Source organism: Anastrepha obliqua, chromosome 4 (assembly GCF_027943255.1).
Source record: "Anastrepha obliqua isolate idAnaObli1 chromosome 4, idAnaObli1_1.0, whole genome shotgun sequence".
Classification (NCBI taxonomy): domain Eukaryota; kingdom Metazoa; phylum Arthropoda; class Insecta; order Diptera; family Tephritidae; genus Anastrepha; species Anastrepha obliqua.
In genome coordinates, this window is record NC_072895.1 from 58704380 (window position 1) to 58726905 (window position 22526).

General features: G+C 37.0%; 3 protein-coding genes across 3 annotated transcripts; 2 read left to right on the forward strand and 1 right to left on the reverse strand.

Annotated features, from left to right (window-relative positions):
• The first annotated feature begins 3086 nt into the window (after nucleotides 1-3086).
• LOC129244923 (uncharacterized) lies at nucleotides 3087-4052 on the forward strand. Its single transcript, XM_054882832.1, has one exon. The coding sequence runs from the start codon at nucleotides 3169-3171 to the stop codon at nucleotides 3982-3984; it is 816 nt and encodes a 271-aa protein (XP_054738807.1). The 5' UTR covers nucleotides 3087-3168; the 3' UTR covers nucleotides 3985-4052.
• Nucleotides 4045-5918, reverse strand: LOC129244922 (tyrosine--tRNA ligase, mitochondrial). Its single transcript, XM_054882831.1, has 6 exons — nucleotides 5697-5918; nucleotides 5479-5626; nucleotides 5227-5411; nucleotides 4598-5169; nucleotides 4349-4537; nucleotides 4045-4287 (listed from the first exon to the last, which is right to left on the reverse strand). Exons 1-6 carry the CDS (start codon nucleotides 5825-5827, stop codon nucleotides 4124-4126), a joined length of 1389 nt encoding a protein of 462 aa, XP_054738806.1. The 5' UTR covers nucleotides 5828-5918; the 3' UTR covers nucleotides 4045-4123.
• A 5525-nt stretch (nucleotides 5919-11443) lies between these two features.
• Nucleotides 11444-21747, forward strand: LOC129244921 (ATP-dependent 6-phosphofructokinase-like). The gene is made up of 11 exons (XM_054882830.1): nucleotides 11444-11712; nucleotides 11767-11950; nucleotides 12029-12186; nucleotides 12349-12503; nucleotides 13195-13303; nucleotides 17150-17611; nucleotides 17698-17861; nucleotides 17934-18553; nucleotides 18634-18856; nucleotides 21385-21473; nucleotides 21554-21747. Exons 1-11 carry the CDS (start codon nucleotides 11446-11448, stop codon nucleotides 21613-21615), a joined length of 2493 nt encoding a protein of 830 aa, XP_054738805.1. The 5' UTR covers nucleotides 11444-11445; the 3' UTR covers nucleotides 21616-21747.
• Nucleotides 21748-22526: the final 779 nt, after the last annotated feature.

The following is a 22526-nucleotide window of genomic DNA, read 5'->3' on the forward strand; positions in this document are numbered from 1 at the left end:
AAAATATTGGTTATAGCAGTTCGCTGCGTTGACTTTTCTATGCGAATTAATTCTTTTTTTATTTTATTTTACAAAAAAAAAATTCAAAAACACTTGAAAAAAGTTATACATTCATCAGTAGTCTGTCGAAAAAACTAACAGAACAAATATTTGAAAACTGCGCAGGCCCCTTCTTTAGCTAGCGCGACTTGTTCATTGTTCACAGTGCAGAGGTTGTACTGTAATTTTGAAGTACTTCCAATTCGTACAATGACATTGCGCTGATCATTTTTATCACCATTGAATCTAAGTTATTGAAACGACATGAATTTATTTCCGGTCAAGGAGTGTCCCCTCAACAGCATTCACCCAAAAATTGTGAGTAATGTTTTATGAAGTTACAACAACAGTGTAAACACGCAGAATATTTTATATATATGTATTTACTTGCTCAATTTTTGATGAATTTGATGAATGACCAATCTTTATGGATAAGACGCCAAGCCATTTTATGCTATCCATTCTTCAGATTAAAACAATAAATTAAAATTAATTTTAAATACGTTATGAAAGGAAAAAAAAATATTTATGAACTAATTTCCAACTTTTTTTATTTGTCGGGGGAAAAATTAATAAATACTAGTAACTATATATTGAGAAAAATTGCAATATTTTTCAAAGCAAAAAAAAACAAAAAAAAAAAATTAAAAACGCCAAAACTGAAACAACTCAGATTTTTTTTAAATATTCAATGTATTGTATTTAAAACAAGAGAAGAAAAAAAAAACATTTTCAAATTACTCGTTCGTAGAAAATGTGCATGCACACACGGCTATTGTAATCGCTCTTTGTAGTAGTGCGCTGTTTAAAGGACGTCTTTGGAAAAAGGCAGACAAAATTTAATTCTAAAATAACAGTAGTGATTGCAGTTTGTCTTAAATATATAAATATGTGTGATAAATTACATAATGACGTAAGTAAAAATTATAAAAAGTGAAATTAAGAATTTAGCGTTTAACTGTAAGTACATACATACATATGTATTCTGAAAAAAGAAAATCAAACAGAACTAAATATAATATAATTATTGACAAAAGTAGTAGTTTTGTGTTTTTAAAATATTTACACACATTCATACTTATAAGTAGCAATTACACTTGTACAATACTTTGGTAGTAATTAAAAGAAGAAAACAAAAAACCAAACTATGATGGCCATAATATACACACATACATATATAATTTCTCTATAACCACCATATGTAGTGATAATGTTGATAATGCATGGTGTATGAGCAGAGTAAACAAACAGGTGGCGAGAGCGCATACAGTTAGGGAAGTTGAAGCGCCAATAGCGTGACAATTTGAGTTAAAACTTCACAGCGGCACTTTATTTTCCATTATGTGCGCACATATGTATGTATATGCATGCATGTGTGCATACATAAGTATGTGATTAAATTTTTATATTCTCTAACCCACATACTATTTGTGCAAGAAAATAATGTACTAAAAAATCAATTTGCGGTCGCAAATCTGCCAATTTTGGAGCAGCTACTATAGTGAGTTAAAAATAATAATAATGACTAATGTTAACTATTATCCATAAAAACAAAGAAACTGTAATGAAATCATTAAATAACAGTTGTGTACATATACATATATAGTGTATATATAAGAATGAAACAATAAATAAACAAAGTGGTCACATAACACAACAAACAAATTATATGAAACATACTAAACAATACTAAGTACATACATATATAGACACAGATAAATAATTTATTTTAGAAACCAGGTGGAGCGCCCATGTAAAAAGGGAATTACAAAAGAAATAAAGAAAAACAAGAAACATTTTGAAAGAAGTAAACAAATACTTATCTATGCAGTAATCAATAAAAATCAAAATGATTGTTAAAAAATTAATGGGATTTTTTTTGGATTTTGGGATATAAAAAAGGAATTTAACAAAAAATATGTCTGAGAAAATATGGAATCTTTTTTTAAATGCGCAGTAAGTTGTTGTTGTAGCAGCATACAGAGGGTATGTTCAACAATGCATTATAATGCGCAACACACCATTTCAGAGTGAGCAGTGCGTTCAAAAATGCAAATATGGCAGTACTGCAAATGCAACGCGTTGTTGAACGTCATTTTTGTATCAAAAGTCGTGCATTATTTGCAGCAAAAATTTTCACACTGCCAATAAATACGCTAGTACAATGTCTGATGAAAAGTGGGTATTTAATTATTTATTTTAGCTTTTAATGCAAAAATTGATAAAAATACGATATTTAAACTTTATTTTATTATATTTTTCTTGGTTTTAGTGATTACTTTAGTACATCGGAGATAAAATTACTGCTCAGAGTCCGACTGAGCATGGAGAACGAGTTCACGTCGGGAAGGAGGAAAAAGAGCGTGCTCTGGGCTAAGGTCGTAGATGAAGTAAAAAAAGTTAATAAAGATTTAAAAATAAATCTATTTTACTCATCACATATAATCGAATAAAAAAAAGCTTTACACCGTTTTTTTTTCTTAAATTTAATAAAAGACTATCGGTTTTTTCCTCACATACATCGTCCATGACCAAACTTAGTAACAATTCCATTTTACTGCACAGCGCGTTCATAAATGCAACAAATCTATTTGCAATTTTTCAACAAATCTATCAGTTGCATGAATTGTCACATTGACAGTGCTGCCAGCGCTGCAAGTACTGCGCATTACAATGCGTTTCTGAACATAGCCAGATATGGGGAATGCTGCTGGAGTGACAGTCCTTGGCCGGATATAAATCCGGGTCTTTTCGGTAACGTAGAACCGACTGTCGTGGGAACGGCGAAGTAAGTATTTCTACGTGCTTTAAATGAGATTTTATTTATCAAAAATTACTATTTTTATTAGTTGTCGCAGAAAATAATTCGTATTATGACATTAAATTGTCCAACGGAATGTTCAACTCTATGAGAACACTAAAATACCATTTTAAAACATTCCATGTTTGAATTGCCACGGCAAGAACTATTGTGAATGGGTGCAGAGGAAAAAAGCGGCATCGACTGACATTTCGTGCATGTGTTTTTGTTTTGATTTGTAGTCAACTGTGCCAAAAGTGTCTTCAAAGGTTTTACTAGACTTTTTAATTGTATTTTAAAAGAAAGTCACATCGATATCGAAGAATCAGATGGATAACGATTCTTCAGATAGCGACTATAATGTCGAGGAATTCATCAAACCAAAACGCGTGCGCCATACAGCGAATGGCGACGAGGCGGATTTGTTAGGCAACTTCGACGATGTTAAGCGCCAACAGATTATGGATGGCACATATGAAGAGAAAACGGCAGAACACAGTCCTAGCGACAGCGACGACGAAGAAGATGATACCACGGAAGAAATAGCGGAAAATGGTGAAGTAAAGCATGTGATGAACGGCGCAACAAATGGCACTTCCAACGTAAACGCAGATGAAAACGGTGCTGGTAGCAGTGATGTTGAAGAGGATACGGATGAAGTGAAAACCAATTTAACAAAAGAACAACTCGCAGCTTTAATGCGCGGTGCAGCGAAAACCAATCGTCATGTGCTTTATGTCACTAACTTAAATTTCGAGACGACAAGAACGGACTTAGAGACGCATTTCGCCAGCGCTGGTACCGTTAAAGGTGTACGCATACCAAAGAAACGTCGCGGTGGTTTTGCATTCGTAGAAATGGCAGATATGGAGGGCTACCAACGTGGTTTCCAATTACACAATTCTATGCTACAAGGGCGTACCATTAAGGTTCAATTTTCAGAGGCAGGCAAAAAGAAGTCTGCGAATAAGAAAAATATAATAAAGCAGAAAAATAGAAAATTAGCCGAAATGCGTAATGAACAGAAAACATTTACGAAGAGTGGAAAATTTTACGATAAAAATATAAAAAAGGAGAAAGCAAAAGATTTTCTGGCACGCAAGCGATGGCGTAAACCAACGTCGGCGAGAGCAGCGAGAACCTAATACCCTATCCTGTAATATCCTAACTCTATGTAGATTTTTAAATAAAAGTGTTCTTTGTTTTTTTATGTAACAACACTTTAGTCTTTTTTTAACGAAAGTTCACACACAACATATTCCTCCAACTCTCAACTGTTCTCGGCTATTTTAGCCAACGCACGATGTAGAAATTCCTTTTCCCTACGCGCAGCAACGAAAGTCCGTTTTTGAGTACATGTATGCCAGCTGTGATAATTTCAGCGATGTTTTGTACGCGCTTTTGGTTCACATAAAAGCCGCCTGCGGTAATGATGCGCGTAGCGTCACCTGTGGATAATAAATTTGTATAGTTTAACAATATCACACACTTTTATTTAAATGCTCGCACTTTCGGTAATAAAACATTGGGCTTTCATTGCCAGTTGCAGCATTGACATGCCTGGCTCAGCTAGAATGTCTACAACTTTCGCCCCGGCAAATATACTTTTCACTTCCTCATAATTAAGTTCACCCAATGCATCAACACTACCCTTGTAAAGAGCATCTGTAATGAGCTCAGCTTGCTTAAGTCCTTTTTCTGCAATGTAAAAGTTTTTGATATAAGTGAATAATGTTTACTATAAACCAATGCACGCACCTCCATGTACTAATAACGTTACATCTTCTGCCAATATTGTTTGTGCCTTTCGTTTTTCGGGTTCCCTTCTATGTTCACGCATCAACTGTTCTACTTCCGGCAGTGGTATAAATGTAAACAAATGCAACAATTTTTCGACCTCAGAGTCCGGCATACGTACAAAGAACTGATACAACGCAAATGCCGAGGTCTTCTCCTCGTCCAACCATATGGCGTTTCCCGCTGATTTACCAAATTTATCACCTTCTTCATTAGTGACTAGTGGTAGTGTCATGCCATAAACTGTTTTCTTAATTACGCGACTTATCAACTCATGCCCCGTCATTAGATTACCCATCTGATCTGAGCCGCCCATTTGAAAACGGCAATCGTACGTACGGCATAAATGCAACCAATCGTATGCTTGGAAAATCTGATATGTGAATTCCGTGAAACTCATACCAGACTCCGCCTCCAAACGCGTTTGTACGGAAGATCGTGAGAGCATGGAGCCCATACGAAAATGACGACCCATATTAGCAATGAAATCGACGAGGTTCATATTCACATACCAGTCCGCATTGTTTACCACTCTTTGTTAAGAGAAAAATTAAAAATGTGATAAAGCGGATAACAAAATGTATATATACCGTAGATCAGGAAGATGTTTCTTGTTTTTGCTCTCGTTCCACAGGCATTCTTGGTGATTTTTAAAGACGCGCTCTAATTGGCTTTTAATGGATTTCAAATTCGTCTCGATTTCCATTTCACCCATTTGATTTCGCTCCGTTTTGCGCCCACTGGGATCGCCAATCAAGCCGGTAGCGCCTCCAACCTAAAATAAGAACAGTTTATAGAGCTAAAGTTGATTAAATACTTATATGGAGTTTTAAGCCTCACACCAGTGCAATGGGATTGTGACCGGCCCGTTGACAATGCAACAAGCCCATTATCACCAACAAATTGCCCACATGTAAACTATCTGCTGTTGGATCAAAGCCGGCATAAATTGTTTGAGGTCCGCTGGTGAAGAGCGCTTTCATCTGATCACTGATGGGAAATTTGATTTTAATTCACAAATTAGATAAATTTTTAACATTTATTTCAATAAAATAGGTACTTTGCCGTATCAGGAAATATGTCTTGGAAGAAACCACGTCCTTTTAGTGCAAGTAAATTTTTGTATGAAATATTTCGCTTGCCCAATGCGCGCTGAAACTGCGCTAGCAACATTGTTTGTCGTCGTATCATTTTTTGACTAGTTTTTAACTGTTTTAAATGCCGTCTTTATTATATAAAATCCTATTTTAATTATTAACTAAGCTTCACTCAGTGCAAAATGGTTAAATAATAAGGTTAACTACGAAACAGCTGATTTTTCCTGGGAATAGTTGAAGCAGTGAAAAGCAGATATGTTAAAAATTTTAAGTCATATATTTTGTATGCAGCGTTTTTTATGTAAGTAGGGTCACTTTTTAATCCCCAATATATGATTTTCTAAGCTGATAGATTAATATCGCAGACATCAAATCAGATTAAAATAAAATTATAAAGAATTTAGAGCTAGAAGTCTTTTTGTAGGCAAAAAAGATTGTATTTGTTCATTTTACCTATAAGTTGAAAATGTATACACAAATAAATTCAACATAAAAAGTTATAAAAATTCAGATTTAATTGACATCGGAAGCACTGCACGTCAAATTAAAGTAGGCGTGGTTGAATCGACGAAGATGGACCGTATTACCGTTTCCACGACTGTCGGTTCTATGTTACCGAAACGACCCGGATTTATATCCGGCCAAGGATTGCCACTCCAGCAGCATTCACCGTATGTAAGTAAGTATAGGGAATGTTTATGCTGCTACAACAACAACAACAACGACCGTATTACCAAAAGCTCATATTTACCTATTATTCATATCTGCACGATTATCTTAGATCTGCAACGGATATTAATCGAAGATTTTATAAATATCATCATACATATTTAATTTGAGCAATTTACACAGCAAAAATTATTTCCTTTTCTCCATAAGCTATTTCTAAAATATTTTGTTTGGATTTATTTTAGTACTCAAATTTCGGATTTTTATAAAAGAGGAGTTTTAAAAAATAAATATGTAGTTATACAATTATTGTAGTAGTAATATAAATTTAAAAACAAAAATACTTGTAGTTTATATTTGGCGTTAGTATGTCGCGAAAGAAAAAAACGCCGGGCGCGCACTTTTGAAGTCGCGAGATTTCATTTAGGGCATTTACGAAACATTAGTTGTGTTCGCGAAGCTGATAATGTTTGATAACTATCTAAAACAGTTAAGTAGAATAAGAGACAAATGAAAACCTTTAAATTGGAATTTACTTTTCGCAGATAGACGATCTCATTTTCCAGGTTGCTTTTACATATCGCCGTCATGCAAAAACGGATATTCTTTTTTTCGCACACTTGAAGCAAATTTTTAAATACCAAATATTAATATTTATTTTTTTCCGCCAAGTAAAATGTTATTTGTCAGAGGACGGAAATTTCAGATTGAGTCTAGTCACAATTTTTATGTAAATCGAAGCATTATTAGAATATTTTGAACACTGCGGCGACAAAGAAGAGACCCAAAACTTAAATTTTAGAATTGTAGAAAGGAAAATAATGAAAGAAAGGGTTTACAAAATATTAACTACAGTGTTTTTAGAATATCTTTATTTCTTGACTTATTTAATTAATTATTAACAATCTGGAAATGTTTGAATTTCTTAGAAACTAAAAAAACATTTTAGAAGCTATTTATTAATTCATTTAAAATTAATTTGAAGCTTTATTTAGTATAAAGGAAATCGATAGTAAAATGAATAAATTAAAATTTAAATTATTATTTCCTTTAGTTATATACGAAATATATATGGTTATACCCTATGATCAAAAAGTACCGGGAATATTTAATTTAAACGAACCGCGCACGTGGGAACCGCTGCCTTTTTTTTGTCTTATGATGGTAGGACTGTAAGACACACATCTGTCACTTTTTAGCGCCATCGGATAAAGATCCGCAGTGAATAAAGATCCAGCGGCTATGTTGGCTGGGTCATGTCGTCCGAATAGATACAAACGCTCCGGCTCTGAAAGTATTCGATGCGGTACCAGCTGGTGGTAGCAGAGTTAGAGGAAGGCCTCCTTTGCGTTGGAAAGATCAGGTGGAGAAGGACTTGGCTTCACTTGGTGTGTCCAACTGGCGCCGGTTAGCACGAGAAAGAAACGACTGGCGCGCTTTATTAAACACGGCCAAAATCGCGGAAGCGGTTATCGCGCCAATCAAGAAGAGGAAGGATCGTTTGAGAGATGCTGTACGTCGCAAGTGGCCGGAAATGTGGCAAACAATTCTTGTATTTTGCATGATGATAACGCGACATCGCACCGAGCCCAAATTGTGCTGGATTACTTGACCAAACACCAAGTAAATACCATCCTGCAAGCACCATATTCATCTAATATGACCCCTTGCGACTTCTTTTTGTTTCCCAAGTTGAAGTTACCACTTCGTGGAAGCAGACTTCAGTCGATAGAGGAGATCAAAGAGAATGCGACGAAGGAGCTGAAGGTCATCCCTTCGTCGGCCTACCAGGGTGGCATGGAGGGCTGGGTTAAATGTTGGGATATATGTGTTCCTCAGACTGGTCATATTTTGAAGGAGATAAAAAAAAAATTTCCTGAAATTTAACTCTGTCTTGTTTTATTTAAACATCCTCGGCACTTTCTGATCATAGGGTATTTGTAAAGAACGAAATCTTAAGCATTGCGTTTAACAACTCGATGGTCAGATTTCGATGTCCGCAATTGTACTTCTGTATCACGCAGGATCGCTGATGAAACACACTGCCTGAAGAAATGTAATACCTTTTTTTCTGGATAAATAATCAATTCCAATTCGATCGGAATTTTGCCAGAGAGTTCTTCGAATTTCGCCATGAGACGGAATCATACTGTAAAGGTCGCCGCAAGGCGTTATTTCAAAATGTTGAAGGTATTTTTTTTCAGAAGTGCTGTAGACGAATGTATTTGTCAAGACTACCATTCGGTTAGGCTAGACTTCGATATCCACTGTGAGCATGAAATACCAACGTTTTTTCTAATAGCGCTCATCTCTCGGTGGACAATGGCAAACTTCCAAGGGTATTTCTGCCATGAAAAAGCTCCTCATAATAAAACCATCCATATTATGCTTAACATTTTACCAATAAGCAAACAGCTGCCAAAGCAACTCTCAGACTAAGAGAAATCGGCCTACTCAGAACGAACCAAAGAGGGCACTCTTCAATTTTAGAACAATTCACCTGCATTCCCAGCACAACGGATTTCTGTAGGACCAAGGACATCAATTTTAATAAATCCTTCGTCACAGTATTTCCTTCCAAAGAGGAATGGGATAACGGGCTCATTGTTAAGATAAATGACTTAAACATCTACACAGATGGCTCAAAACTGGACAACAAAGTAGGTGGAGGGGTTTACTCCGACAAACACGGAGTATGCCAATCATTTCGCTTACCTGATCATTGCAGTGTATTTCAGGCGGAAGTCACTGCCATAAAAGAGGGACTTAAGGAAATAAAAACGAGAGTATTCTTCACAAATGAAGTCTTCATTTACTCGGACAGTCAAGCAGCAATAAAAGCGCTGGAATCAAAAACGCACTCGTCAAAAACAGTTCTAGAATGTTTTAAACTACTAGATGACGTATTTAAGTGCTACAAGGTGCACCTTATCTGGGTACCAGGCCACAGGAACTTTGCAGGAAACTGTAAGGCGGATGAACTTGCAAGAACCGGTACAACGCTCGATCTCGAACCGGATAAGGCGCTGATACCCATGCCCATAGCCACTTGTAATTTACTTATAGACAGGGAAACCATCAAAAAGGTAAATACAAGCTGGCAAAACCTCACAACATGCGAACTAAGCAGACAGACATGGCCGAACTGGAACAGCGGTCGATCGAAGATCTTGCTAAGATTCAACAGAGAATCTATAAGAAAAATGATAGGTGTATTAACTGGTCATTGTTTAATAGGCAGCCAAGCTAGAAGGTTAGGACTCCCGTACTTCGATTTCTGTAGAAGCTGTCTTAATACAGAAGAAGAGGAAACAGTCAGACACCTTTTATGTGAGTGTGAAAGCCTAGCTATGAGAAGGCGGCGCACTCTTGATACAGCATTTCTAACCGATGTAGCGGATATGGCCCATCTAAAACTAACGAAGCTCTGCTCGTTTATTAAAGCAACCGGATGGTTTGAAAAGGAACACATAGAGTAAGGATAAGCTCCAGTGGTATCACAATGGACCTGCGGAAGGTCTAAGTGTGTCTTACGACAACCACCCTATCTACCTACCTACCTATTTATAAACGTCTAACAAACTATGATAAGTGGTTGGCGTAGGAAAATAAAAAGTGTCATTAATTAAAAAAAATACCAGTCTAACGGTTAGACGCGATAGAAGTGAAACCTTCCGTAAAACAAACTGAGAGAGAATAAGACGAAAGCAGCATTAGGAGCGGGATAATTATAGGTTCCTTATAATATTGCTATAAAGTTCATATTTTATTTTCTTCATTTTATTATTATTCATCCTCAATGTTTTCAATGTCAACAAATGATATGAGTGGCTTATGATAGCTAAAATATGATACAAATGCTTTGGTTTCGATGTTGTCAACATATCTTTGAAATACCGCGTCAATGGTTGTTTTTGATCGTGTTGTCGATTCAGTGCGATTGTTACACATTTTTAAATTGAATGTTGTATTGAGAACGTCAATTAAAGGAACCGCTGTGTCCAATGCAAAATTTACGTTAAAATCACCACTTAAAATCATTGGAACTTTATTGTAATCTTTTCTAAATATCCGCGATACGAATATCGACACTTTTCTGCATTATTTTTCGGCATAATTGCGGTAAATATTTAAAAATGAAAATATTTACGAAAATAAAAATACACACGCGGTTGCTATTATGAGCGTCCCCAGCAAAACCTGCGTGACCGAAACTCTAACACAATTACATTTTTTTGAATGTTACAAACACATATGCACGCAGGTTTTGCTGGGGCGTGACCGAAACTCTAACACAATTACACATATGCACTCGTATTTGTTTGAAAATCGACTTTTTTTTTGGTTCTCCGTCACCTTTGGAAAATGTGTAAACAGTAAGCAAACTTTATTCATATATTTTTCCTCATTTTTGCATCAGTAAAATTAAACAAACGTCGTAGCCGAATGGGTTGGTGCGTGACTACTATTCAGAATTCACAGAGAGAACGTCAGTTCGAATCTCGGTGAAAACACCAAAATTAAGGAAAACTATTTTTCTAATAGCGCTCACCCCTCAGCAGGCAATGGCAAAACACCGAGTGTATTTCTGCCATGAAAAAAAGCTCCTCATAAACATATCATAAAATAAAATAAAATAACTGTATAAAAAAAATTTTTTTCTTGTGATTCGAACCAAGGATTTTGGAACGGAAGCTCACATTGCTAGCCGCTCGGCTATCGCGCCATGCTGTCGGCGCTGGCCTAAAAGTTATTTAGTTCGTCGCTACGTGTATATGTAATATTCGTAGCCAAGAGTGTCGCTTTTTTCGTTTCACTTTTTCTCAAATCACTCCCAACGATTCTAAAGAAGTTTTCACTTCAAAAACAAATAATGAGAAATGTCGCAAAGGGGTTATGTCAAATGTAATATATGTAGTATACTCGTATACTCGTGTATGTACAACAAAGCCGAAAAAGAGGAGCAGATGCAATTCGTTTTTTTCCTCTTCATAACACTTTAGAGATATTAACAAAACATCTATTGCTTCATTTCTGTAGAAAATGGCATTTGTTGAAATATGTCAGAAAATTCCCATAATTAAGAAAAAAATTTCAATTCTAGTAAGAAGATCATTAGAGACAAAAGTTCTACAAATAGCACCCGAATATCTTGAAGACGGTCTTGTCATTGTGAATAAGATGTCGAAGGTTTCCCGAGGTCTTTACAAGGGTCAGTCCTTGGCGGTTTTCACTAGTGGCGGTGATGCATGCGGCATGAACGGAGCAGTGCGTGCCTGTGTGCGCATGGCCATTTATTTGGGTTGTCAGGTATGAGTGAATCGATTGACAGGGAGTTGTATTTGAAAGCTTTGGTTTCCACAGCCTTACATGATACACGAAGGTTATCAAGGTATGGTCGATGGTGGCGATCTGATCGTTAAAGCAAGCTGGGCATCGGTATCCTCAATAATACATGTTGGCGGTACAATAATCGGTTCAGCACGTTGCATGGAATTTCAGGAGCGTGAAGGGCGCAAGAAAGCGGCGTTCAATTTAATACAAAGAGGTGTGTGTGTATGTTTTTGTCTGTAATGTACATGCACATACATATATTAATTATAATTATAAATTTGCACGTTAAAAGAGATCAATCGCTTGGTTGTAATCGGCGGTGACGGTTCACTAACTGGTGCAAACATATTTCGTCAAGAATGGAGCAGCCTGCTGGACGAATTAGCTGCCTCGGGTAAAATAACACAACAGCAAAGAGAAAAGTTCAGTGACTTACATGTTGTGGGCGTGGTATGTGGTAGAAGCAGTTATACAGTTTTCAAAAGTACTCATGGTTGGTTGAAGTGGTGATTTTCAAAGAATCCAATTAGCGCTTCCGCACCATTTTGTTCCCACAAAAGTTCTTCTAAAATTTATAAATTTTAATAGCTTCGTTTTTGTTTTATTTTTAAGGTTGGCTCCATCGATAACGATTTTTGTGGCACCGATATAACCATTGGCACGGACACCGCTTTGCATCGTATCACTGACGCCATTGATTCCATTGTGAGTACAGCTTACTCACATCAACGTGTTTTTATAATGGAGGTTATGGGACGAAATTGTGGGTTAGTGCGATATTTATGTTCACTTAAAATAAATTACCATTTACATATAATTTCATGCAGTGGTTGGTTAAAGAGCTAAGTAAATTTGACTATCGAAACCAATTGATATGATAGAAGAGTTTAGATTCCTCCAAGCATTTTGTGTCTATCTGTACGGTAAAAAAAATCAATGAGTAGTGAGTATATCCTATAGATATTCTAGCACGGCTTGGCTCTTGGAACCAACTGAAGCTCAAAAGTTTTTGCGTTTTCTTCGTTATTGACTCTTTATTCTATAGTAACCAACGGGCTTTTATCAAGTCTCGAGGGTGAGCCGTTCGCTTTTCCATTTGAGCCCAACTTCAACTCTCAAAGGAATTTTATAGCAATTTCGTTACTCCCAGCACGTGTTGCATTTTCATTGCCTTCTACTTTTTTCCTATATATTTCTAAAATTGGTGTACTCCGGAGTGGTGTTTAGTAGGAAAGCAAGTGGATGATCCCACGAACGTCCTATGTAATAGCACTTCTGGATATCACATATAAACGCAACTGCCATTTATAATGAGCACTGTAGGAATAAGATGCTGAAGTTAACTCAAACTCCCTTTTTCATAAATATTCTATATATGTATGTAATATACATAGTTCCATTCAGACGCCCTGGTCATAAGTACTATCAAACTGACCCAACTTTTTTTTCTGATTTCAGCTATTTAGCAATGGTCTCTGGCATAATATCAGAAGCAGATTATGTGTTTTGTCCTGAGGCACCGCCATCAGAAGATTGGCATGATCGTCTATGTGACAAACTAATGCAGGTAAATACATCAACACAAAAATGAAACGCCACCTTCCTTAATCTGCAGAAACTACTTCACTAATTTTCGTTTGACTTCAGGCCTGTGAGAAGGCTTAGGTAGGTGTACCACAGAATTTTTAGTTCTACTAGATGGATATGTCAGGTAGTATGAAAATTGTTGCCAATCTCTAGTTAAGAAGGCTTGAAATCCGCCAAACATTCACTCTACCAAACATTTATTCGTATAGCGTTTTAGTAAAGTTTTTTTGTCATAGAAAACGCAGTTATTCATTATTGGTAGAAATAGGGTCCCAAGTAATGGGATCTCTGACACTGACGCCATTTAACGTCACTTTTTTCTAGATTCACTGACAACAATATTGAATTGAATAAATCACTGAGGCAAACACCTCCATGATCTATTTGGGGATCATTGGGGAAGAATTTAGAATAGTAAATGGTAAAGAGATAATTCTTCAATCATCAGAACGTCCATACTTAAAGGATCTAGTGTCGTTACAACTTCTCCTTCCTTCTAATTTCTATTATGACGGATCTAAAAATGGTAGCTTGTATTAGTGTAGCAATAATTTTCATGACACACTGCCACCAACAAGTTTGATTATGTTATTAGTTATGGTAAAGGATGTTTTTTTAGAGGTTAGGTTTTCAAGATGAAATAAAACGTATATAATTTAATGTTATGGCCAAGAATTTAGCTTTATTATAAAGATAAGGGTTTGCCATTATGTTTTAAAAATGATTTCGGGCAAGTGGCCGCCGCGGCTGGCTCGAATAAATTCCAGCCGAGAGGCCCAATTTTCGACCACTTTTTGCAGCAATTGGGGCCGTATGTCAGCAATAACGCGCCGAATATTCTCTTCCAAGACGTCAATCGTCTCGGGCTTATCTGCGTAGACAAGCGACTTCACATAGCCCCACAAGAAATAGTCCAGCGATGTTATATCGCACGATCTTGGAGGCCACGCCACAGGTCCACGGCGCGAGATAATGCGCTCACCAAAAGTTTCCTTCAATAAATCGATTGTTGCGTTGGCTGTATGGCATGTAGTGCCGTCTTGTTGGAACCAAAGGTCGTCCACATCAACATCGTGCAATTCAGGCACGAAAAAGTCATTAATCATGGCTCTATAGCGCTCTCCATTGACTGTAACATTATGGCCGGCTTCATTTTTAAAGAAATATGGACCAATGATTCCCTCTGCCCATAGAGCACACCAAACAGTGACTTTTTGAGGATGTAACGGCGTCTCAGCAATGGCTTGTGGATTATGTTCACTCCAAATGCGACAATTTTGCTTATTGACATACCCATTCAACCAAAAGTGAGCTTCATCGCTGAACAAAATTTTCTTGTGATGCGTCGCGCGAACCGAACCATTATTTTCGTAATAAATTTGCACGATTTGCAAACGTTGTTCAGGTGTAAGTCTATTCATTATGAAATGGCAAACCAAACTGAGCATAAATCAAGTGTCAGCTGTCAAAAAGACCATCTACGAAAGAAGTAGTGCCAACTTGAAAACCTAACCTCTAAAAAAACACCCTGTATTATTGGATGCTCCTATAAAGCATAAATATTTCCCACTTAAAGATTTTGTAGTAGAGTTGTAGATTCCTCGCAGTAAAAAAGCGAGAAAGATTGGTGAGATAATCATTCACTTTGGCGCACAGGCCATCAATGTCATTTCTCGACGCCATTATGGTGCAATCGTCAGCGTAGGAGACCAGGCAGACTCCCTCTGATGGCTGGGGGAGCTTCGAGATATATAAGTTGAAAAGCAAGGGTGAAAGGACACCACCCTGCAGAATAACTTGCTTTATCTTCCTCTGTTTAGAGATTTGGTCTCTAAAAATCACTGACGAGTGTCGACCACTCAGATAGTTAGAGGACCACCTCTTCAGCCCTGGCGGGAGTGTCGACGGTAAAATATCATCTAGTAGCGTGGAATAGCTGACAGTGTTGAAAGCCTTCTTCAAGGCCAACGCTACTAGGTCAGTCCTCTCGCAGGGGCGGTTTTGGTTAAGCCCACGGTTTATCTGGGTGTTTATGGCGGTGAGTGCTGTGGAGTTACTGTCCACTCTGTATTGTGCATTGGTTAGGTCAAGGCTGAAGAGTTCAGCGTGTATTTAGATGCCTTACACTAAAATTTTATCTAACCTCCTTACTATTCTCTATGCCAACTAATTAGCCTTCATACACTTGAGGACGAAAGAACTGTAGAAATGGTTGAAAGTTTGCAAAATGTTTATAGTTATGGACATATTTTTTTATTGCCATTCTTTAACAAAGGGATAAAGTAGATAACTTTCCAAATGTAGGCGACTGTGCCAGTGGCAAGTGACTCAATGAAAACAATAAGTAATGTACAACCAAATCTGGGATATTCTTAATTACAAATACAGGAAATCTGCCTCTATCCGTTTTAATGACGGCTTAAGCTTGGGGATCTTATAAGAGACATCATCAGATGGCAAATATCTCAAACATGTAACGAGCAAGGCCAATAGAGAGATTTTAGCTGAAAAACTCGTTAAGCAGATTAGTAGCAAACTTTTCCGCGAGAAAGACTGCTATAACAAAACTCCAAAAATGATTTTCGTGTAGCTTTAATATTCAACTCCACCTCAAGTATGTAATTCCTGTAATGAAATTTATCCGAACAGTTTAACTCTTTGAGCTATTTCAAAAAAAAAAATATTCTTTAGGAAAAATATGATTCTTTCAGGAACAGATATGTTTTTAAAAGGTTCAAAAACATCAGACGAGGAGAGTAACTTCTCCTATTGAAGCTTAAGAACTATCCTCCAATTACAAGCTTTGTATTTAAGTGAAATTTCGTTATTAACAGCAGTAGGCGGAAAGTTATAAAATTCGAAATTAACATCTAAAGATGCGTAATCCGTATCAGTAGAGGAATTTGGTCTAAAGCATTATTTAATGCTGATGCTTTCCATTTCAATTCAACCGGGCTATTCGGGTCATGTTCTTCGATTTCGATGTAACTCAAATATGTTGCTCTCTGGTCAAAATAATGACACACGTAATTTTTTTGTTCGCCCGAAAAAATTTTTTTTCAAGAGTTATCGGCAATTTTGTTCTTCGGCTCAAAATCGATTTTTTTTATTATATAAGAAAACATTTTTTTTAAATGCCCATAACTTAGTCAAAAATGAACCGATTACAAAAAGTGCGAAATAAGTTTTTTACTCAAAAATTCATTACTCAAAAACAACTCATTTTAGCTACTGGGCATTCAGCTCAGTTGAAGTTTGAGGTGTCCTCTTGATTTGGAAAAAGTTATAAAAAAAAAAAAATACACTTTTTAAAATATTGAATTTCGAAAATATTTCAATTTTTTTTCTTTTTTGCTAAATAAAAAATTTTCAACTACTTTTTTGCAATTTTTTCTACATTAAGTCGCTCGTGTAAGTAATGACGATTATTTTGAGCCCAGAATTATTAAAATCGGTTCATTTTTGACTAAGTTATGGGCATTTAAAAAAAATGTTTTCTTATATAATTAAAAAAAATCGATTTTGAGCCGAAAAACAAAATTGCCGATAACTCTTGAAAAAAATTTTTTTCGGGCGAACAAAAAAATACGTGTCTCATTATTTTGACCAGAGAGCAACATATTTGAGTTACATCGAAATCGAAGAACATGACCCGAATAGCCCGGTTGAATTGAAATGGAAAGCATCTGCTACAATTTGCTTATATAGTATCACCCACAAAAATAAAATCCAGAATTTTGTACAATTTATTAGCTTAATTATTATATTCTTGTATTATTGTCACTAAAGTTCAATAAAATTGTATATTCCATGCGTCTCAAATAAGGAACGAGAGGCCGGTCAACGCCTGAATATTATTATCGTCGCCGAAGGGGCGAACGACATAAATGGCAATCCAATTACGGCGGAAATCATAAAGAAAGTTATCATGGACGTATTAAACTGGGATAGTCGTATCACCGTTTTAGGTCATGTACAGCGAGGTGGTGCACCGAGCGCTTTCGATCGCATCGTCGCTTGCCGCATGGCCGCCGAAGCAACAGTTGCAGTGATGGAATCGACCTCAACCACAACGCCAGTTGTAATTGTCATGGTTAATAATCGCATTGAAAGGGTACCGCTAATGGGAGCTGTGGAGCAAACAAAAGCGGTGAACCTAGCTATGAAGGCTAAGGATTGGGCGAGAGCAGTTTCGCTGCGTGGCGAAGCATTTGAAGAAAATTTGAAATCGTTGAAAATGCTATCGCTGATAAGACCACCAAAATCAACGGAAAAACACCACTCTTACGTATGCAATTATAGCACAGCATTCTCCTTCTGTTATTGATACATTGAGATCCATACTAAGTAGTTGTAATATCTTTTTTCGTACAGTCGCCTTTAAATGTCGCTGTTATGAATATCGGTTCGCCGGCATGTGGCATCAACGCCGCTACACGCAGTTTCGTACGCGCAATAATTTATAATGGTGACTCAGTGTACGGCATCTCCAAGGGCATAACGGGTCTATTGGCTGGTGAAGTCAAACGAATGAGCTGGTAAGTGCTTCTTATGAACTACATACATATATATGTACATAATCAGTTCATGATTTAATCGTCGCTTCACAGGAGTGATGTTATCGGTTGGTGCGGCCAAGGTGGCGCTTTTCTCGGCATGAATCGTGTCACTTCCGAAGGTAAATTTGCAGAAATCGCAGACCGTTTGCGCGAATTTAAGATTCAATCATTGGTCGTTATTGGCGGCTTCGAAGCGTATCGTACCGTTTTATCTTTGGCATTGGAACGGCGAAATTATCGAGAATTCTGCATCCCGATGGCGATAATACCATCCACTATTTCCAATAATATGCCAGGCACAGAGTACAGTGTAGGCTGTGATACTAGCTTAAATGAGATTACAAAATGTTGTGATTTAATACGCAATTCGGCGCGTGGCTATAAGAAACGCGTCTTCATCATCGAAACAATGGGCGGATTCTGTGGATATTTAGCCACCATGGCAGCTATGGCTGGTGGCGCTGATTCGGCGTATATCTTCGAAGAGAAATTTCGCGTGTGCGATATACAACGCGACTGTGCTAATATGGTGGCGAAGATGAACGAGGGGATCGAAAGGGGACTCGTGCTGCGTTGTGAAGGTGCCAATAAGAATTATACAGCAAATTTCATGGAACGACTTTACGAAGAGGAAGCAAATGGATTGTTTACGTGTCGTGGAAATATACTCGGCAAGTTACAACTGAGTTGATAATATTTGAATGAAATTTTGTTGTTGTAATGTTATATTGTATTCTGTCATCTTGATTAGGTCATATGCAGCAAGGTGGCTACCCTACACCATTCGATCGCTGTCTAGCCACGAAAATGGGTATCTCTTGTGCTGAATTTTTACGGGAACAAATGAAAGCAAGCCTTCAACCGGATGGAACGATAATGACCACATCTAAGCAATCAGCATGCATGCTAGGCGTAATGGGACGAGATTACAAATTTACGCCAGTGGAAGATTTGTCTAATGAGACCGAATTTAAGTAAATTCTAGATTTAATATCTATTATTTACGCTTCGCTAGATGTAGGCTATGGCATGGGGTCCAATTGATTCAATGCCGTTTAAACAGATAGAAATGGGACATAAGCCCACTCACTTACATTATAAAGTGGAAGTTTCTGTTATTTTCTAATGGCAGTTTCACTGACTACACCGGAGAAAAAAATTTGTAGAAGTATGATAGTCTGCTAAAAATGCGAACTGTTCTGAGCATCATAGTGAGTTGAAGAAAGAAAACATTCGTGTTTTCTTTAAGGATAAACAAAAAGGCGTGAGTGCGAAGAGATTGAAATGCGGGCGAAAAACTCTAACAGTAATCTTGCAGAAAGAGTATATACATATATATATATATATATATATATAATTTGCGTGTACATCCTTTTTGGGTGTTTGGCCGAGCTTCTTCTCCTATTTGTTGTGTGCGTCTTGATTTTGTTCCACAAATGGAGGGACCTACAGTGCCAAGCCGACTCCGAACGGCAGATATTTTTTATAAGGAGCTTTTTCATGGTAGAAATACACTCGGAGGCTTGCCATTGCCTGCAGAGGAGAAACCGCTGTTATTGTTATATTTTCTTCATTTTGGTGTTTCACGGAGATTCGAACCTACGTTCTCTCCGAATTCCGAATGGTAGTCACTCACCAATCCATTCCGCTATGGCGGCCACCAGAAAGAGTGACCGTGCAAAAATTAAAACATTATTATTATTTTTTTTTTGGTGGGTGAGGAGGGGTTCAAAATGCCTTCGCATTTACAGGGACCGTCATCAACTGCATCGAATGGTGTAACCACTAAAACAATCCCTCTTCCTCTTCTGGGGAGACTCCCTTCCCGGAACTATTTTGCATTACTTCGGGAAGGCTCAGAACGGTGTCCATTAAATGGACCAATACTATTCACCCACGTTTGGGTCCTGCATATTTGTAGCTTCATGCTATAGGCTCGTCTTTTAATGTCTCTCTGCCGTCATACCAGTGGTATGTGTGGCATGCTCCCAGGTTCCTCTCACAAGAGCGTATGGATGTTATACGCTATCGAGGTTTCTTTTGCAATGCAGCAAAACGGATACATCGAAAGATGTTGCGATAATATTATACCGTCTTATGCCGTCATGAGCACTTGACTCGAGCATCCGTGATTCGTTGTTAGTTTGTAGACAGTCCTTATTTTAGTCTTGAGGAGTTCTAGATGCATATATTTCGTTCTTATATATGCCCTTTTGAGCTCCAAAGTCGTTTTCATATATTTTGGTCAGTCACCTGGAGTTGTACCCCTCCTTTAAATAACGTTTTTGTGTCAACGATCTTAAATACTTCAAAATTCATTAAAAATGTGCTTCCAAGCTCTTTTGCTAAATTCATAAATATAAGAGGTTAACATCCAAAATTTTGTTTTATCCTGTCTACTTTGAGCTAACTAAAAATCTTAGATAAGTTTTGTTTGCAGTTAGTCTTCAAAATTTAGTTTCTAAGATCAACCCCGAGGAGGTTGCAGTACTAATTTCGAACCTTTTTTTTTTTTTTAATTTTTATAAATTTGTTTTAAATTTTTTATTTTCATATTAATTTTATTTCTTTTTATTTGTATTTTTGAAGTGAAACTTTTTAGGCGTCGATGGACGAGCAAGAATGGAGAGTAAAATTTCAAGGCCATGTAACGTTTTGGGCATTTTCGTTTTGCGAGAGAGAAAAAAGATATAACGTAGAGGAAAAGGAGAGAGAGAGCTATACCTTATATATATCTTAGATACACTTTAGGCTATTTTTCCTGAGTTTTTCCTTGTGGTTGCTCATTTCTAGTGAGAAAAACACTGCTTACTTTTTGGCGCTTGTTTGTTGGTGCAAACTTGTAGGAAATATATTTTTGGTGCCTACTTTTTGGCGTTATATTTTCTTGGTGCCTACTGTTAGGAGAGTTTTTGGTCCCAATTTTTTTGGCGTTTTTTTTTGTGCTTACTTTTTGGCGCATATTTCCGTTTCCTGGCGAGTGCTTGTGCGTAGTATATAATATATAAAGTGCTATCAATTCCGGCGTCGGATTTATTGGTATTGCCTTGCGGTAATTTGTGCCGTTGCTGCGGTCCTGGAATCGCTACGTTTTTGCGGGTGATAAACGCTCGGAATAGTGCGCGTTGTTGTCACGGTTTGTGTCCGGCGTTTACTTACACCGGTCGACCCTTCTCCGTTTTTTGTAAATTTTGTCTATTTGTATTCTCTGCAAATGTTGTGAATTTATTTAGATATATATTTTATCTCTCTCTCTCTCTCTCATTCTCTCTCGGGTCTCTCCCTCTTTCTTTGTCTGCCTTGAAAGTTTCGCTTGTGTTATATATACTACGCTACACGCACTTTTTTTTAATTTGCTTTTTTTATTTTTATTTTAATTTTTGATTTTTTTGTAGGCATTTGATATTAACTGTCAACTGTTTGAAAGCCAATCAAAGTTTCATATATTTTTAATGTTTCTTTTTGTCGTAATTAAATAAAATTGTTCTTTTAAAATATTTAGGCATCGCATCCCAAAGGTGCAGTGGTGGATGCAATTACGCCCATTACTAAGAATTCTTTCAACACACAATTCCGCTTACGAATCTGACAGTGAGTATCATCAGCGTGTTTAGAAATTTGTATGATTGCTTTTTGAATAAAGGCTGTTTACTAAATAATTTAATAAATAGGTTTTCCAATCGCAGCATCTTCACTTCAGCAACCAGTTGACATAAACTGTACCGTTAATTAAAATAAGCTACTCTCGGAAGTGCCACGCAAAAATGTATTCAGTTACATATATTACGCATATTTTTTACACACATATTTCATATTAAATATAATATTTATTAGAAAAATAATAATTTCTGTATTATCTTATATTATATAATATAAAATACACCTACACATTCGTACTTTTATATAATGAGTGATGAAATAAATGATAAATCCTCCAGAAGATTGGAGTTCTGTGTATAAAATACATTCCGAAAAGAGAAAGCAAATTCTAAAAAATACGTATAGTGCATTGGTGCATACATATAGTGCATAAAAAATAATACTTTCAATATTTACGAGCATAAGTGCAAAACCAGGTTATGTTATCTGAAAAATATGTGGGTTACAGAAGATTTTAAGGTAGTAGCCACTTTTCACTTAATTTTAATTTTTAGCTAAAAATCAAAACTGCGACCTCGGCACCTAAATGCCATCACCAACCCTGCTAAATAAAGACGACACCTCCCTTCTTCTTAATTGGCGCGATGACCGCCTGCGCAATTTTGACCGAGTTTAACAAAGCGCACTAGTCGTTTCTTGCGCGTGCTGACCGGCGCCGGTGAAGCCAAGTCCTTCTCCACCTGATCTTTCCAACACAGGAGGGCTTTCTCTTCCTTTGCTACCACTTGCTGGTACCGCATCGAATATTTTCAGAGCCGGAGCGTTTGTATCCATTCGGACAACATGACCCCGCCAACGTAGCCGCTGAGTGTTAGTCTTGTAAAGTGTTAGTTTTGTTCGTCGAGATAGCACTTCACTACTTAATTGCCTACTTAGTCCAAAGTAGCACTTGTTGGCAAGAGAGATTCTCCTTTGGATTTCAAGGCTGACATTATTAACCCTGACGGTGTTAATACAGGTTCCTAAATTAACCTCGCGGCCGCC